Raw genomic sequence first — 18,753 nt, forward strand, 5'->3', positions numbered from 1 at the left:
CAGGTAGGGGGGGCAGAGAGAAAAATTGGGACAACTGTAATGGCGTAATCAATAAAATATATTTTAAAAAAGAATACCTTTCCTGACCATCAACAGTTTTAATAAGTAGAATTTTATTTTTTCTTCCCCCCATAAGTATAATTTTTTAAGACTTTAAAAAAATTTATTTATCCTTAGAGGGGAAGGGAAAGAGAGAGGGAGAGAAATATCAATGTATGGTTGCCTCTCATGTATCCCCTGCTGGGAACTGGCATGTGCCCAGGCATGTGCCCTGACTGGGAATCAAACTTCGATCCTTTGGTTCGAAGTTTGATCCTTATGTTTCAAGGAAACATAAGCTCCATGTTTTTCATCACTGAATTTCCAGCATCTAGCACAATGTCTGAGACATGATGGATAATCAATAACTGTTTTAATAAATTGTGTCATCCAAACTTCTTGGAAAACATAAATGTAGAAAAATAGTAACTCTGAGCTCTGGCTGGGTAGCTCAGTTGGTTGGAGCATCATCCTAGTGCCAAGGTTGCAGTTCCAATCCCTAGTCAGGGCACATACAAGAATCAACCAATGAATGCATGAGTAAGTGGAACAACACATTATTTTTCTGTCTCTCCCCCCATTTCTTTCTCTCTCTCTAAAAAAATTAAAAATAAAAAACATTTTAAAAAGAAAAACAATAGCTCTGCTATGGAGCACAGCAGACTATCACCACCCATGTCAAGTCAATTGCTTTGGATGCTGATTAATACAAAAATAATTCTTTTATAAAATAAAAGCTCATTTAATTAGGGCCTGGCTGGAGTGGTTCAGTGGCTTGAGTGTCCGCCTGAGGACCAAAGGGTTGCAGGTTAGATTCCCAGTCAGGGCACATGCCTGGGTTGGGGGCCAGATTCCTGGTAGAGGGTGGGCAAGAGGCAACCACACATTGATATTTCTCCCCCTCTCCTCCTCCCTCCCTTCCCCTTTTTCTCTAAAAATAAATAAAATCTTTAAAAAATAAAAAATAAAATAAAAGCTCATTTAATCGGACAGGACTGTGTACCTGCTATCAGCTTGGGAATATGCTACCTGCCAGAGGCATTCTCAAAAGTGGACTCTCATCTCCAAAAGTTGGGTGTGATAGAGCCAGGAATGGTTCCTTAAGTGGGATCTGGGAGGGGTCCCAGGGCCCTTTCAAAGTGGGAAAGGACTTTGAAAGGACCCAAGGTCAAAACTATACATTATTCGCCCTTTTCTCTTACAAAAGTAGAGTGGAATTTTCCAGAGGCTACATGTGTTGAGCAGTATTGCAATGTCTGTTGTGTGTTGTGTCCCATTTTCATCGTTTTAAACTCTAGTTCAGTAAATGTTAATAACTCACATAAGCAAAGCTCTTTATGGTCTTCCATCATTTGTAAGGGTTAAATTCTTCATACAGAGGTTCTGAAACCAAAAACGTGGAGAACCACTGCAATACAGGAAAACATGAGCAGCAGAGAAAACACTGTAGATGACAACTGAGACTAAGATGAAGGCTTGCGTCCCACCAAAAGGTTGAGATGCTTGAAATAAGGAGGAAACAGTGTGGACAGGGGAGGAAATGGCTGTGAAGGATCTGGGCGAGGGGCAGCCTGGGCAAAGGCGCTAAGGGAGGGCGCTGGATGCGTGAAGAAAGCCTGAAGAGACAGGCCCATCTCTCTACAAAGACACACACTCCTCTTTCGCACTCAACAGAAGCTGTAAATTCTTCTCTTTCTGGTCAGCGATCTAATAAAAGCCAGGGCATAACTTATGGCGGTCTCTCCGAATTAAAAATGTTTAAGACTCCATCCAGATAGTAATAACTGTAAAGTTTGGCGTGGGGTTTGACACAGCTGCTCCCTGACTTGGCGAGAGGAGGGGTGGGGAAGCGGCGCAAGGCAGAAAAGGGCGGGAAAATAAGGTATTAAAGAAAGAAAGAGCGCGCTCGGAGGTAGGGAACAAGCTAAGCGAGAAGCCAATGAAAGAGACCCGGGCTGCGGCACGTAGCAAAGCCGTCCGCATGCGCAGGCGCCCGCCAAAAGATCTCGCGGGAAAGAATAGCTGCCAGTCCGGGCGCTGCACCCAGGTGGGGGGGCGGGGCGGTGGAGGCGGGAGAGAAGTCTCGCGAGAAGAGGCGGTTGCCGTAGCGGAGCCCTTTGGCTGTGTGTGACCGAGGAGCTGCCGCTGGAGCCGCGGAGGGTTTGCCGAGCCCGTTAGTGTCCCTGTGGAGACTCACGCAGCAGTCATGTCCCGCTACCTGCGTCCCCCCAACACGTCTCTGTTCGTACGGAACGTGGCCGATGATACCAGGTATGTACAGGGAAGGTACTTAGGCTCTACGCAGGGAGGCCGCAGGCGCTCGCAGACAACCCTGGAGGCGGCGGCGTGCGGGTAGTGAGGAGGGAAAGGGCGAAAATGGCGGGTCCCGCGCCGGCTTTCGGGCCTGAACAAGGCCGCACCGCCGGCTCAACCGCCGCGTGCGAGCGAGGGCGGCGCCCCTGGTCCTCCCGGGCCCGCGCGGGCCGCGTGGCGGGGTTTTTGTCTCCCTCCCCCTTCGCAGCTCGGAGCTCTTTTCTCCTGGCTTCCCCCCCCGCGCGTCCGCCCCTCGCTTCGGCAACCTCCGCTTCCCCATTGATACGAAGTCCACCTTTGTTGGGGCGCACGCCCCCTCGCCCCAGGGATTTTTAAAAAAATTTTCTCCCGACGAAATAACGGGATCGGGGGAGGGGAGTGTAGCGAAGCACTTGGTACCTTTTTGTTGTGGTGGGGGTGTTACATTCGTGGTTTTTTTTCATGGAGATGTTGGTGAAAGGGAATACTGAGATTTGGAACATCAGATTTTTCCAGTTCAGCGGCATTAACTAGCTCTTCCCTTTCCCGGAAATACTGGCCGCTCTTTGAGAAGGGGAGTTGAAGAAGCCTCTGCCTGGAGGACGTGGATTACCAAATTGGATTAATCCAGAACCTGCCTTTGTTCTCACAGTTTTCTTAATGGCTTGGAGTTGCTGTCAGAATTTTTTTGGAAGAGACCTTATCACAAAATGAGACTTTATCGTTCCCAGGTCACCCTACCCCCCCCAATCAAATATTTTTGATAGCCGGGTGTAATTTACATTTTTTTCTATCCTGACTTTAAGTAGGAAAGTAAGCAGGAGTAATTATTCTAACGTCTAGAAAATTTTTGTCCCTTTATGTCATTTGATATTTTTAAGTAGTTATATGTATTTGTGGCGTTACATACCAACTGTTTAACCTGTCGTTAAAATTTGGAAGTAAAAGTGAGTGCTTGGCATTTTTTTCAGAATTCTAGAGTTGACTTGAAATTGTAAAAAAAAAAAACTATCAGTTCCTGCATACAACCTTATGCTAATATACCTTTTGTGGAAAATGAAGGTTGGAGATAACAAAAGTAGTGCTCAAGTACTCTTAAATGTTATAAACTCTATTTTATCTCTCAAAATTTTGGGTCTTAGCCTTCCTTTATCAAAATATATTTATCTTTTTTTGTATGTTCTTAAAGTTCAGATTTAGAAAGCTTGTCAGTTTGGGGTAACCCAGGGATACAACTAAACCTTCCCTTTAGTTGACTAATACAAAAAGATACCTATTTTCTTACAAAGGAACTCTTTAAGGGAGTCAGTGTGAAAACTTGAGGTCTTCTTATGATGTTTTAGGTCTGAAGATTTACGACGTGAATTTGGTCGTTATGGGCCTATAGTTGATGTGTATGTTCCACTTGATTTCTACACTCGCCGGCCAAGAGGATTTGCTTATGTTCAATATCCTTTCTTCAGATGGCTGATTAGTGAGGGGTGTTGAAGTTTGAAATTCAAGTTTATGTAAGAGGTAACATCTAAAACGTAGTTTATTTTTGCCCTTTAATAAATGTCGTATGTCTTCAAATTTTTGAAAATTAATTCTCACACATTGCTTTAGTTCTTAAAGTTAATCCAAAAATAGTAAGCTATGAATTCCCATTTGTGCTGCTGAAACTCAAGTCAATGATTATAATGCGTGATTTAAATTTGAATACACTCTGGTTTCTACCACCTTCGATGTTAATCAAATTAAAAGTTAATATGTTCTTGTGCTTAGCAATTAAAGTTTGGTGTTCTTGTTTGTTAATTGAATCACATGATCAAAACAAATTGTATAACAATGAGGTAAACTCTTCAATACTGTCCCCTAATTTGCTGTCCTCTGTTGTTACCTCAGAGAATGTAAAGCTGTACAGTTATGGCGACCCCAGAAAGAAAGCATGAAAGAACCTTTAGAGTAGAGTTCAACACTTAAGGCAAGTAGACAAGCCAAAGACCTCTTAAGGATCAGGCTTGAAGAGAAGGGAGAGTTTGGGAAAAGAAAAAATAAAGAAAAGCTGGAAGAAGGACAAGCCTAATGGGAGACAAAGCCTCGCTTTATCTACAAAAGGGGGAAAAGGTTGTTTTTCAAAGTTAAAGATAAAGCCATCTGTCATATTTGGCCAAGCATCTCATGACAAGTCCTTCTGACAAGCACTTAAAGAGTTAAAGGTCAAGATGAAGTTGAATGATGGCCAAGATTAAAGGAGTCATACCTGATGTATCCTACAGAATAACTATTTTCCTTTTTTTTAAATGTTTTGTAAGCAGTTAATTCTCGAAATAATTCTGGTTTGGTCTAGTGACAAAACCTGTAACTTGATTTATGTGGGCCTTTGATGCTGTGATTGTAGTCTTGAATAAATGTACTTTCTTAGCTTTTCAAGTTAAAGCGTACTAGGATGTAATGTTGTTAAGCCTAAATTCAGCGTATTTTTGTTTTGGACCAGGTGGTCAGATGCCATAGGGTAGCAGACAGTGCTGTTCAGAGTAGCCTGAGATTCTGTGGTCAAGCCGACTTTGCAGCGCCATGCCTAAAAGGGAAATAGATGCATGCATGGGGGACTACTTAAAAACAGCTCTGGTTGTCTTGTAGGCTCAGATCTGCTAGAAAAATTGCCTGTTGATAAATAGGTTTAAAGTGGCTTCTGCGGGGCACACACTTACTCCTAACTTCTGGAACTTAGGTCTGTGAAGCCTGCTGGCCCTGCACTGCTTTAGTACATATAATCAGCTGACCATGAATGGATTGGAGAAGGCCTTATCCCTAGTATGGGTACCTGCTGGAAATCATTCCCTGGCCTAGAGTTTCAGGTGACATTACTTCCTTAACTGAGATCATCTCCACATGACAACACAAGATTGGGCTATGGACTTCAAGCTAGAGAAGTTTCTTACTGCTTAATTAAGTTCAGTGAGTCTCTTGAAACTTAATGGAGTCCTAGTGAGACTTAAATGCTGACAGCTACTACTCCCATGGGGCCAATGATCAAGGACAGTTGTGGGAATTAGTTGCAAAGCTGTGCTACAAGGAGGATAAGAGCTGTATCTTGCTTTGCCTTTTTTTGTTTTTAGTAACAATGCATTCTTGCTTACAGTGTTGACCTCGTTTGGGGGTGGCCTGTGAACCAGCATCTACACTAGTATGGCGCAAGAAAAGTTGTCATCTAAAGGAAAATTACGTGTTTTTTATACAAATGCAGTGTTTCTACGGTCTTAAAATAGTTTGTGTGTGTTTTTTTAAGACAGTTCAAGTTTCTTTACACATGGCATCAGAGTGATATTTGGCTGCCCCTGTTGTGGCCATTTGCCTTCTCTTAACAGGTAGAGTAGATAGAACCTTACCATTGTTCATCCAACCCAGGTTTTTGAGGGTAGCTGGAAAGGGTGATTTGCTCCCCTTAATTCTTACACCTCTTGGTGTAAATCCTTTAAAAGGTTATTGCATTCTGTCTCTTGAAGTGACGGGTAAATTAGTGCATCCATTAAGTGAATGTACACCTTTTAATTACTTTAGAGCCTAACTACATTAACTTTGAGGGCTTATTTGTTAGGGTATTAAACTCCCAGTCAGTTTTTGTCTTTGAATATTGAAAGGCCTATGATTTAGGACTTGGGAAAACCTCTCAGTGCATGAACCTATACATAATATTCTCAGGAAAAGAGAGCTGTGGTCCTCAACTTCTTTCAGAACAAAAAGAAATCTAGTGAAGTAAAAACCTTTTAGTCTGGACTAAATGTTAGTATCAGTCTTGAAGGGAAGGGGTAGTATGTCACTTGGGGGGGCAGATTAAGATTGATTGATTATTTATTTATAGAATGAGGGGAAAGAGGAGAGAAACATTGAGGTGAGAGAGAACATCAGTTGGTCGCCTCTTGTATGCTCTCCTACCAGGAACCAAACCCGCAACCCGGGAATGTGCTCTGATGGAATCAAACTGGTGGGCTTTCACTGCAGAATGGCCAAACAGCTCAACCCCACCAGTCAGGGATAGGGATGGTTTTTAATCACTTCTCAAGGTACCTTTGAAATTCAAGAAATAGAAAAATTGGCAAGTTAAAATAGTAACAGTCCACACCTGGCTCCCTAGATTAGTAACATCCTAACCTAGCTCCCTTTCCAAAGCTTTTATATCAAGCACTGCTCTAAGTATGTGCTTGGCTTCCATGAGGATGGTGGTTTTAGGAAAGGTGCTAAATTTGGATAGAATAACATTGTAAAGCTGAGAGTTAGCATAGTATTGTTGCTGACATGAGTGAAGAAAACAAGGCAACCTAGACTCAAATGAGGGACCAAGAGTTCTGCTTTGTGCTCATAGATAATTGTCTTGAGATTCTCAGGTGTTCGGCAGTCCCACGTTCACTTCTTTGCTGGGTACTGTGTTAGGTATCATTGTTGTTAAGGCTTTTCAGTTCAGGAATTTTTAGAAATGGTCTGTTACTTTTTGAGAGCATGCTCTTATAGTCTGTGCATGACTAATGTACTTTTTTAATGGCGATTTCCTGAGGACTGTTGGGTTCTGTCTTGATATCCACAAGTGGCTTAGTTACCCGTCTTCCTGCACATAAGAAGGAATACAGCTACATTAAATAATAGTGTTAGATATGTCTGAGAAAAATAGCAAAATTTGAGGTTGATGCTTTCATCTCTTGTACATTCTGCTTGCTCACACAAGAACTATTGGCATTTTCTTTTTCTTCATTTGAAATTGAAAAAAACAGTTTGGGTTTTATTTTAAGAAATTTTTGTTTTAACATACAACTTAGAACTGACCCTTGTTTTTCTTTTTGTCTTGTAAAGTTAATTCTTAAAACTCAGGAAAATTTTTTTGATAGGATTACTTGGTAGTTCAGCTATAATATCTTATTTCAATAACAACTTTACATTATGTATTCACATGTGACTTTAAATGTATGTCTTGGGAATTCAAAAGTGTGAAGTGTTTATAGCTGAATCAGCCAGTTAGTAAGTGGGGTCTGGTAGGTTTTTCTAGAATAATATCAAGAGCTTAATATTACTGTGACTTGTTTAAGATGTACCAATTGAACTTTCATTCATTATCAAAGTTTGCAACGCTTCCCAAGCCCCTTAACATGTAGCACATTTGAAGATGTTCGTGACGCCGAAGATGCTTTACATAATTTGGACAGAAAATGGATTTGTGGTCGCCAAATTGAAATACAGTTTGCACAGGGGGATCGGAAGAGTAAGTACCTTTATGCCTAATGTGTATAATACATCATTGGAGAAGATAAAGTATCTTGAAGGCTTTTTTAGTCATATTTTTAGATGTATTGCAAAATTTTGGGCTAAACATAAGCTAGTGTGAGAGTAGAATGCCTGGAATAAGTTGGGACTTATTCTCACACTAACATAAGCTAGTGTGAGAGTAGAATGCCTGAAATAAGTTGGGACTCTACGTGACTCTACAGCTATCAGCTGTAGCATGTTTAATATACTGGGGGAGGAATTGAAAGGGATAAAATTTTAGGTCTCTTGAGCCATTTTTAAGTTATAATTGGGTAATTGTGTGGATGCATGGCTATGAATGAGGCTGGGAAAGGCTGGTTGTACAGATTAAACCTAGACTAGATGTTATATTAGTGTGCAGGCATATATCAGATTTTAACTGGCTAATGAGGCAGGAGTACAGGCTTTGAAGTCAAATAGACCTGGGTTTGAATTTGGCCCAACCATTATGTTATCTTAGAGAAGATACTAAAAGATAGTGGTTAAAATATCTGCTGTGGAGAGGAGGAGCGCTTTGGTGGACATATACTACTATTGGGAGTCTGTAAGTCTTCGGTTGGTTGATGGATTCCTGGGTATTTTCTGTGTTATATATACATACACACATAAAGTACCTGCTCTTAGAATTGAATGAGATAACCTAAGAATTGAGAATTGTCCAAGAGTATGGGTGTGTCTGAGGCATTTGGTAAGTGTTAGCTGTCTTAGGTTTTCCTGGTTGTGGTCTCAAAAGTATATGACTGGCTTACTGCATTTTGACACCCATTGTTCATAGGTCACCAATAAATATTTTGTCATAGTTAATTATGTTCTTAATGAGTGAAAATCACAGTGGGACAACTCCAAAATAGCATCTGGCTCAAAAGTCACCTATATTTTAATTTGAAATAAAAAAATACATTAATGGTATATTTTCCTAATGTCAAAGTCATAGCATAGTTTTGGACAGCAAGCCGCATGGTGAGAGGTCTTGGGGGTAATTGGGGAGAGTATCATTTGAGAGTAGTATTTTCTAACATAAAACAGTCTTCTGATAGACTTATTTGAAAATAAACGACAGTTCCAAAATTAATATTCACAGTTAACTGACACAGTTTGGGGCTATAAGACAGGTAAAGGGGACACAAGAATTTTTTTCTATAATCTGACAGCTGACATACTACATTACTGATGTTTATAAATGTCTCTGTTCCGTGTATCTCATAGCTCCGAATCAGATGAAAGCCAAGGAAGGGAGGAATGTGTACAGCTCTTCACGCTATGATGATTATGACCGATACAGACGCTCTAGAAGCCGAAGTTATGAAAGAAGGAGATCAAGAAGTCGGTCCTTTGATTACAACTATAGAAGATCTTATAGTCCTAGAAAGTAAGTGTGCTACAGTACAGTGATCTGTCAAGAAAGCTTTATGTTTGTTAGCTTTTTTTACCTTTTTTGTATACTTCTAGTTATATACATCGTATGCTTCATTGAGACTAAATATTTTAGTGTTTATTTTAAAAGTTTTATGGTTCACTTTTTAAATTAGAAACTTTAAAAGACTGTAAATAGACGTTTGTCATTGTTTGCTTTTTCTGGTGTACTTTTTAGCAGTAGACCGACTGGAAGACCACGGCGTAGCAGAAGCCATTCCGACAATGATAGGTAAATAACTTTGCTTTGAAAGAGACTTAATATATTTTTCAATTTCAGAGTGAACTTTTGCTCTAAAAATAATAAATTTGATGAATATAGAATCTAATTTTTACTCTAATTGTATCTCTCCTCTGTTTTGAAAGATTCAAACACCGAAATCGATCTTTTTCAAGATCTAAATCCAATTCAAGATCACGGTCCAAGTCCCAGCCCAAGAAAGAAATGAAGGCTAAATCACGTTCTAGGTCTGCATCTCACACCAAAACTAGAGGCACCTCTAAAACAGATTCCAAAACACATTATAAGTCTGGCTCAAGATATGAGAAGGAATCAAGGAAAAAAGAACCACCTAGATCCAAATCTCAGTCAAGATCACAGTCTAGGTCTAGGTCAAAGTCTAGATCAAGGTCTTGGACTAGTCCCAAGTCCAGTGGCCACTGATAGTATAAACCATGATATTTTTAGGCATGTATCATTCATTTACTCGTAGTTTGGTTTACTTAAATTATCAGGAGTACAATGTTGCAATGATGCTTACAAAACACTTGTCAGTTTTCCCTGTACCAGGCAATGGTTATAATTAAAATGATATGCTGTTGAGAAGCCACTCTTAAGAGTCCAGTTTGTTTAATGTTATGGGCAGCTACCAATTTGTGGTGTCTCTGTATATTTTTGTAAAGATTCTCATTTTTATGCTTGAAGTATTGGTGAAAAGATGTTGGTTGACCATAATTTGCAACATTGTCTTATTAAAAATAAACTTTCATATCCATATTTGGTAGGCCTGTTAACCTAGAAACGTAGCTTGCTAATAAGATAGAATGATACAAAAGTGAAGTTGTAGCCACAGTACACTCGAGTGATCAGATACATTTAGGTTCAGGGTGGACCTTTTGTCAAGACGTCTAGGCCCGTGATAACAGTTAATTTATGCCACAGTGTGGAGTAGTTCTTTTGTTAACCCCACTGTCGTAGGGAACGGTCACAACTGGGTTAAGTAGCCTTTCCAGGGAGATCTGAGTTTTTGACTGAAACATGGAGCCCTCGCTGCTTTTTTTTCTGGTTTCCATAATGATTTGGAACATACATCAGAAAAACTCACCTTAAAATCTGAGCAGGTCATTGACGACAAAAGTAATTTTGAGCTGAAAAGGATGCTCTTACGTAGTTACTCTAAACTTTTAGGAACATTATACCATAATAGCTTAGTTTTCTTGGCTGCTGTTAAAAGCAAGTAAATTGTTTCAGAGTAAGTTTATGTGTGCATAGTGTAAAAGAACTGAGTTTTGATACTTACAGCACTCGGTGTGTGTGCATTCGTATCAAAATTTGCCTACCTCTTCACGGAGGCGGCTTGTTCTTCACACCTCAGTTTATTGAATGTGAGGCAAGTTGAGAAAAAACACTCCCATTCTGGGTGATTCTGTGGTGCCATGAGATTTTAAATAATTTCAGTAAAAGAACTGACTTTTAAGTACAAGCCACATCTTTGAGTTTTTGATTATCAGTGTAGTACCTGACTAAAACGGAAACTCCCTTAACCAAATACAATTTCTAGTATTTCTCTGAGGTCATTTTGGGGACAATAAAAGTTACTTGATGTGTCCAGTCTCATTTCAGAATAAAAGCTAGCAACTTTAAATTTTTTGGATTGCTTGCTTGCCAGGTTATCAGTAAGAAATACTATGGAAAATAACTCCTTTTATAGGAGTGGTTTTTTTCCCTCCAGTTTTGGTTTAAGTAATCTAGGCCTTGCCTGTAAAGAACAAAAGATGGTTTCTAAAGACTGTTCGTGGAATGTGTTTAAAGGATTGATTCTAGAACCTTTGTATATTTGATAGTATTTCTAACTTTCATTTCTTTACTGTTTTGCAGTTAATGTTCATGTTCTGCTATGCAATCATTTATATGCACGTTTCTTTTAATTTTTTTAGATTTTCCTGGATGTATAGTTTAAACAACAAAAAGTCTATTTAAAACTGTAGCAGTAGTTTGCAGTTCTAGCAAAGAGGAAAGTTGTGGGGTTAAACTTTGTATTTTCTTTCTTATAGAAGCTTCTAAAAAGGTATTTTTATATGTTCTTTTTAACTAATATTGTGTACAACCTTTAAAACATCAATGTTTGGATCAAAATAAGACCCAGCTTATTTTCTGCTTGCTGTAAATTAAGCAAACGTGCTATAATAAAAACAAAATGAAGGAAATAATGATTAACTGGAATTATTATAGTTTTTAATGAGATTCTAAAATAACAATAGAAACAAACCTTTGTAGATTTAAGAATAGTTTTAATTGGTGTTGCACTAGGCACAACTAACTCTTACTTGGAAGTGAAAGAGCTTGCCAGTAAGGTACATCTTTTACATGGTACTTAAATTCCTTGTGTGATATGAAAGCCCCTTAGGTTAAATTACTTAGAAGTTGTTGGTAATGTTAAGGTATGTATTAAAATGACATTTGGGCCAGCTAATTATATTTATATTTTCATTATTAGATAGGCCAGTGATTCTACTATTCCCTGTCCTAAACAAGACATGTTAGGCTTATGTTTATGGCATGGTTTAAATGCTTTTGCATTGAATGTGCTGAGCAGTTAATAAGTGATAACCATTTTGGGGAGTTGGTTTAAGTATTTTGTGGTTTGAATTCTAGCTACTGTACAATGACAACATTTACAGCTGATAGTTATTATTTAGGATGTGCCAGACACCATTCTAAAGGCTTTACGTGTTAAAGGCTCCATTTACTCTTCAAAAACCTTACGAGAAAGATACTTTTATTTTCCCCGTATCACAGATAAGGAAATTAAGTGACAAAGACAAGACTGTAAAATGCAGGTCTAGGAGTTGAGCCCAGGCCTGGTCCTTTAGTAAATGTTTTTTTCACGGACTACAATTTGAGTGAAGAAGATTGGGGAGATTGTTCTCAGTCTCTCTAGAATTAAATACCACCTTTTTCTTTTTTTGTTTTTAAGTTTGTGTCACTTACTTTAACACTTGACTATCTTATTTCTAAAGTGACATGCCTAACAGCTTCAGAAGGACTGTTGTACATTTGATTCTGTGATAGCTAGGATCCTGCTGGTACCAGTGAGGATCCTTACACAGTGCTTTAATTTGGGGTTACATACTTAAGTTCCACAGTTCTTGAAAACCTACTGTGTGTCTGGCACTGTGCTCAGTGTATTAGAATAGAACATCAACTCAAGTGAGGGCTGACACTTCACCTCTGTTTTTACAGTTTTTTTAAAAAATCAAGTAAGCAAGAAGAAAAATGACAGATAATGCTTCAGTGAGAAAAGGAAAGGTGCTACATAGAGTATGAGCTGTTAAGTTACAACCCAGGGAATAGACCTGGAAAGTGTTGTGCTATTCTCTTGAAAATTTGGCCCAGTAAGCTGCTACATCCAGTTCAACTAACAAAATCCTGTATACCACAGAGAAGAATAAAGAAAACCAAACTGACAAACATCCTTCTTTTATTTAAGACCAAACTGCAGCTGGAATACCCAGTACAGTTCTGCTTACTACACTTCAAGAAAGATCTGAGAAAGCGGAAAAAGAACCAAAGAAGGGCAGTTCAAGCGACCAAAGGGTGGGTGGAAGGTGCTGCAGTATGAATACTGTGTGAATATTTTGACTCTGGTCTGAAAAGATAAAAGAATGTTATTGAAACTACATGGAATAATTGAAGTCCCTTCAAGTATGAAAGTAAGCATTTTTAGGACAAATAAAAGGAAATTCAGCTTTGTACTTGTGGAAACTAATCCCTAAATTTGAATAGGTTTATATTGATTCATGGATAACAGGTCCATAATAAATTACTGGAAACTAGGATGTCTGAATATCAAGGAAGACAGCCATAGTCTCTTTAACAGTGCCTCTATTGGTCTGTCTCAAACTGAATTGGGTGAGAAAAGGTATGGTCCAGTATGAACTTTTTCTTGGTTATCTCTGAAAGTCAGTTACTTTTTTGCTACTGGCAAATCTTGCCTTTGTTTATTCCAGTGCCACTGTTTTCTGCTTAATGGTTTGCTTTGTTGGTATCTGAGTTTATTTACCTGTATGCCACGTGCGGTTTACAGCTTCCTTCCACACTCACTCCCAGGTAAATTCCAGTTATGATACTTGACATCCGGCTAAGAGGTTTCATCTCTGCTCACCTCTTTCTTAGTCAGTATATTCAGCAAACATTTACTGAGCCCTTACTGTGAGCAAAAATTGTACTGGGTAATTGGGGGGAAATAGATGAAAAATTCACTTAATAAATGTCTACTGAGCACAATCTAGTGAATAACTACAGTATTGCCTCATTGTTTTGTTTGAGGTGTATTGTTTGTGACAATATTTTACACCATTCATATCCAATGTAATTATAAAACCCAATATACTATCAGAGATAAGTAATTTTTGTGGTTACCTGCCATTTAAAAGTATCTGGTATTTATTTCTGTTTGCATCCCATTAATACAAATAATGAAAAAAAATGTTTAATCTGTAATAAACTGATTTATTGTGCAGTGACTGTAGTATACTAGAATTATATTAAATTGTTAACTCTGCTTCCTCAAACACATTAGTAGGAGAAAAACCCCTGAAAGTATTTCATTTTGCATTAGATATGAAGAACACTGGGTGCTATAATTAGATTATTTTGAGGCAGACAGAGAGCTGTTATCCCAACTGATTTAGTATGTTCTGTAATTGAGAAAATGTTCACCAAGTTATACTTTTTAGTGATTGACATGTACATTTTATAGGGGACATGTTCTGTGTATAGTGAATAAATAACTTTTATAGTATCACAAAATGTTTTGGATTCCTTAGTTCCTTATTAGGATATGAAGCTTATTTGCCTATATATATATTGATCCTATCACTCATTTTTGTCTTATTTCTGCCACATATTTAAAATTCATAGTTATTCATCTAATATGGAAGTGTTTAAACTTTGAATTTGTAAAGATTTTGAAAACAGAATACACATAAAGGAGGTATAAAATGGAGGTTATCTTTACCCTTATTAATTTCAAACTTGGAAGATTATACAGGAAATAAGTGGCAGATACTTAAGAGTCCATTTTTCATTTGGTTCATTTTTGTCAGTGTTTTGCACTATTTTTTAGTTATTTGGGAAATTTTTTTCTAACTAATATAATGGAATCTGGAGGTCACTTAGAGGAAAGATGTAATAGGTTTATAAGAAGGATTAATTACAGAAAGTATTTTGTTTGTATCTTCTGGATGCAGAGAGAGTAAATATAACCTGAGATCTCACAGTTGTAACTGAACACTTTCCAAGCTGGTATTCCAAATTTCAGTATTTGGGTAATATTCCCATTTACAAAATCCTGAGACACTTTGAAATGGGGAAGCTGTGACCTGAGACAGTAGACTGGTGGTAGCTGAGGAAGAACTTAATGGCACGCTACCAAGGTCTAGCAAAGCCTCTAGGAGTCCCAGGAATAAACTGTTCTTGATGGTAAATGAAGTACAGTGTATAGAGCAACCTATTTGTCTGCATTCAACTTTTGACATCTGTTGACAGCCAGTTGCTTAAGAGATTCTTTACCTTGGGTTGTTTATCCTCTCCCCCCTCCAATATTGTTAATGTTTAGTGTTTTTGTTATGTTTTTGTATTCCTAACAGTTTGAGACTTATATTAAAGATGGGATTTTTTTGTTTGGAATAAAAGGAAGGCATGTAAATTCATTTCATTGATAATTGACAGAGTAGTTTGTTAAGTAAAAGGCCTTTGTGTCTAGTTTTTTGTAGATCACGTCTCTTTGAATGCTGGAGAGCAAAATAAAAAAAAAAGCTCTAGGAGCCAAAAATCTTGGGCTTTTTTTCTTTTTTAAGGTTTAGCTCTGCCTTACAAACTTGTGACTGGATAGGCAGACTTTAAGAAACACTGTCCCTCTTGTTTTACAAATTGTATGAGAAAGCAATTAAATACTAGAAAACCTACTGAAAACCAGTTTCGTTCCATTTTGTACTCTGGTGAAGATGAGAACAGAACTTGAATGTGAGACAGGTTATGGACTTGGGTGCCATGATTACACTCTGCCATCAAAGCTAGGATAAACTTAATTTTAACACTGACCAAGAGTTCACACTGGGGGGCCTTCTGCCCTGCAGGATAGGTTTGTGCTCGTACAATGATTTGGGAAATATGTTACCTGTAGGCTAATTATAACTTTACCTTTTTAAGTTGTCATTGACCCTGTATTTGGGTTACCTGTGGAAAGGTTTTCTACTCCCACCCTCAAACCTCTGAACTTAGAGTTTCAGTCCATTATAAACCAAAAATCTTACACTAACACTTGGGCCGAGAATTGTTCAATGTCATGCAACTTTAGTGCAGTATAGGAAAAAACTTGGCAATTGTTGGCATTTTCCATAGAAATGGCACTGGGGATAAAACGGGGAAGATTTACTTTCTCCAAACCAGTCATTTCCGAGTTTGTATGAGAAAATACTGCCTTGCCATGCAAGCTAAAAGAATCAACAAATTAAAGGTTCTTGGTTCTTGTTAGTTTGAGGAATTCTTTTCGTGCTGGTTTTTGGTGTTTGTTTTGTTTCCCAGTAAACCTAAATAATCTTAGAATGTAGAAAAGGGGGAGATAAATAATACTCAACTTGACAACAAATCAAACTTTACAGCTTTTTGTTAAGTCTTGATTGGAGTCACGTGTAGTTGCTTTCTTGGACAGCTGTTGGTTGATTCTTAAAACCAATCAAGTAATTCAGTTGGGTTAATTACAAGTATTAAACAGCATTTTTTATAAAATAAACAAGCCACTGGGGGGGAAAGTTTTATTTTAATTTTATGCTTCAAATTCATATGTGCACATTAAGTACTATATAAACTTATCTTAGGATGTCGCCTTGGGCAATAGTATTTCACCTGAATTTATTTGGAAAAATACAGATTGGCCATTCTGCTTTAAAATATTCATAAAGCCACCAAATTACTTAGTAAACAGGGCACTTACCATCAAATTTTTAGTTAATCCCCACATTTTTAATCTACTGGATTCATGTTATACTTAGCATTTATAAAGGTGGGTAAAACATGTTAATCAAGGTATTATGCAAGCAGTCACATCTTTTGAATAAGTGGTCCCCTGGTTGCACTTACTGGTGACCGAAAACCCACTGGCGTTAAACTATGTTTGTGTAAGTTATAACAATTGTTCAAAGACCAGTATGAAGTTCTAAGGTTGGATGGACCCTTTGATAGTTTAATCTTTGGATTTAAGGAATAAAAATTAAGAGTCCCATACTGCATTTCACATCTCTTAAAAATAGGAAGTGTTTTAGCAGCTTTAAAACCTTTTCAGTTATGTAAAACTTACTACACTAGTATTTATTTTGAAATATAGTTTACAACCAGATCAATTTTAACATACATACACTGGCACTTTAGCACAAGGGCAGACTTTAAAAACAAATTATTCTGGACCTTTAAAATTAGGCCATAGTCATAAAGAGTCTATGGTCTTACATTCAGCAAATTTATACTAAAATACTCTTTATTTTTGTAGGATAAATGCCAAAACTTTACATATGCTACAAGTTTATTACATATATTTACATGGCTTTTTCCTACGTACTCAAAACTTTCACATTATGTAGCTCCCTATTTTAAGCAAGCTTTGCAGGGATGATTTGAGGCCAGATCACAGAGTAGCTTGTGCAGTGCTTTTTTCTAAAAAAAAAATGCACTTTGAAAGCTACTCTGACCAATTGATTCTATAAAAATGGTTGTGGCACTTTTTTTGCAGTCGTCTACCCACTGCATGTGAGAAACACTTCATTCTGAATTGCTCCTAGGGCCCCTTCCACATTCACAACCAATTAGATCACTAAACCGCAAGTATTCTGTAAGGAAAGTTCACATGTTCTTACTGCTGTGTCTCGAGGACACAAAACTTGCAGTACTCAACTAATTCTCATTTCCTGTCTTAACAATCAGATTCACTAGCTTTCAACAAGCAAATGTGACTTGATAGTCTTAATTAAATCAGTACTTAACCCCAACAAGCAATAGAAAAAGTTGATTCCTTACCATTTCCCAAATCTAAACTTGAATGCTTTCACATAGGAGTTACTCAATTGAGAACACTTGATAAAAAGTAGTTATCAGTAATTGTTATTTTAAGTGGCACTGATACTACCATTACATATCACAGTGCACAACACAAAACCAGATGAAGTCTATTTGTCTTTTCTCTATTAATTAGCAGTTTTACAGACATCAATACTCTAGTGAGTTTGGTATGAAACAATTGACAACTACCCTTAATTATTAGTAAATTTAAACATTAGTACTTTATACCTGGACTTTAAGTAAGGTTTTAAGTTGAAATGTCATTATTTCCTTATCAGAAGGGTTAAAGGAGACCGGAACCCAGTGGCTTGGTGGTTTAGGAAGGACGCTTGGTGACGGCGGCTCACTGAACTTGGCTCCAGCATAGTTCTGGTTAGTTTGTGACTTAAAAAGTAGGCTGGGACTTGATAAGCCTGGGTTCCAATTTTGATTATTTGGGAAATTTTTGTTCTTCCCCCCATTCTGCATGGCCTGCCATGCAGCTGCTGGTGTGTTATAAGAATGTCCTCTTTCTTTTTTCTTATGAACAATCTTCATCTGGGAGTTCTGATCCTTGGTCTTCTGTCTATTGAGTTGCTGTGGGTTCTTACTAACATTTCTAGATTGAGGGGCTGGAATGTTATACCTCTCTCCACCACCCATCTTCAGCTTCTTTGTCACCTGTGAGTGGAAACAAAATATGGAATAAACTTCCAATTTAAGAAATTCAAAGCTTGCCCTGGCTGGTGTGGCTCAGTGGATTGAGCCCAGGCCTGTGAGGCAGGGGGTTGCAGGCCAGTGCAGGACGCGTGAGAGGCAGCTACACACTGATGTTTCTCTCCCACTCTTTCTCCTTCCCTTCCCCTCTCTCTAAAAGTAAATTTTTTTAAAAAAAGAAAGAAATTCAAAGATTTATGATAACTCCAGAAATCTTAGGGAAGACAAAAAATGTACTATTCAGCTACTTTAATCTCATTGTATGTTCACACTTCATTATAATGCGGTTTTTATTACCTAAGAAAAATGAGTTTACCCACAAATCTGAGAAGTCCTCTATTTAAAAAAAAAGTTTAGAGTGGATCCACCATAATATGCTTGCATCACAAAAATGACAACGTTGAGTTTTTTTATACCTTTCGGTCTGCTTTTCAGATTGCAGGATTCCCACTCTCTGTCCTCTTCCTTGTTGCCAAGCCCAGGATAATAGATGTTGCTTTCTGACAGATCCTTTCCTTTGTCTCAAAACAGAAGTTTTCATGGGCCAATCTGCTGAATCCAGCTTAGGACCCGAGGCCAACATCTGAGACTCCTCAGCACACAAGTTTCAGAGAAGTCCTAGCTAGGAAAGTAAAGATTACTTCATTAATTCAAATCAAAAACACAGGAGAAAAAGTGACCGTTTATATTTACTACAGAAA

The 18,753-nt window shown here is 38.0% G+C and overlaps 2 protein-coding genes across 7 annotated transcripts; one reads left to right on the forward strand and one right to left on the reverse strand.

The window, feature by feature from the left end:
• Positions 1–2,120: 2,120 nt before the first annotated feature.
• Positions 2,121–14,053, forward strand: SRSF10 (serine and arginine rich splicing factor 10). Of its 6 annotated transcripts, XM_037032962.1 has the most exons (7): positions 2,121–2,310; positions 3,675–3,779; positions 7,461–7,564; positions 8,815–8,977; positions 9,200–9,253; positions 9,388–9,489; positions 12,732–14,053. In XM_037032962.1, the coding sequence occupies exons 1-7, from the start codon at positions 2,246–2,248 to the stop codon at positions 12,790–12,792; spliced, it is 654 nt and encodes a 217-aa protein (XP_036888857.1). In that variant the 5' UTR covers positions 2,121–2,245; the 3' UTR covers positions 12,793–14,053. The 6 variants fall into 6 exon arrangements, with proteins under 6 accessions (XP_036888857.1, XP_036888853.1, XP_036888855.1 ...); XM_037032958.1 differs by lacking the exon at positions 12,732–14,053 and having other exon boundaries at positions 9,203–9,253; positions 9,388–11,448; XM_037032960.1 differs by lacking the exon at positions 9,388–9,489 and having other exon boundaries at positions 2,122–2,310; positions 9,203–9,253.
• A 2,906-nt stretch (positions 14,054–16,959) lies between these two features.
• PNRC2 (proline rich nuclear receptor coactivator 2) lies at positions 16,960–18,016 on the reverse strand. Its single transcript, XM_037032965.1, has one exon. It carries the CDS (start codon positions 17,996–17,998, stop codon positions 17,579–17,581), a length of 420 nt encoding a protein of 139 aa, XP_036888860.1. The 5' UTR covers positions 17,999–18,016; the 3' UTR covers positions 16,960–17,578.
• Between the last annotated feature and the right edge of the window lie 737 nt (positions 18,017–18,753).

The sequence above is a fragment of the Sturnira hondurensis genome, unplaced genomic scaffold, assembly GCF_014824575.4.
Source record: "Sturnira hondurensis isolate 20B ecotype Veracruz unplaced genomic scaffold, ASM1482457v3 Scaffold0021555, whole genome shotgun sequence".
Lineage (NCBI taxonomy): Eukaryota > Metazoa > Chordata > Mammalia > Chiroptera > Phyllostomidae > Sturnira > Sturnira hondurensis.

Bases quoted from the DNA above. Each gene is read 5' to 3' on its own strand.
- PNRC2 (XM_037032965.1), bottom strand. From the start codon at position 17,998: ATGGGTGGTGGAGAGAGGTATAACATTCCAGCCCCTCAATCTAGAAAT.
- SRSF10 (XM_037032956.1), top strand. From the start codon at position 2,246: ATGTCCCGCTACCTGCGTCCCCCCAACACGTCTCTGTTCGTACGGAAC. The intron at 3,780-7,460 runs ATATCCTTTCTT...AACATGTAGCAC, and splicing joins AGAGGATTTGCTTATGTTCA to ATTTGAAGATGTTCGTGACG. The intron at 7,565-8,814 runs GTAAGTACCTTT...TGTATCTCATAG, and splicing joins TGCACAGGGGGATCGGAAGA to CTCCGAATCAGATGAAAGCC.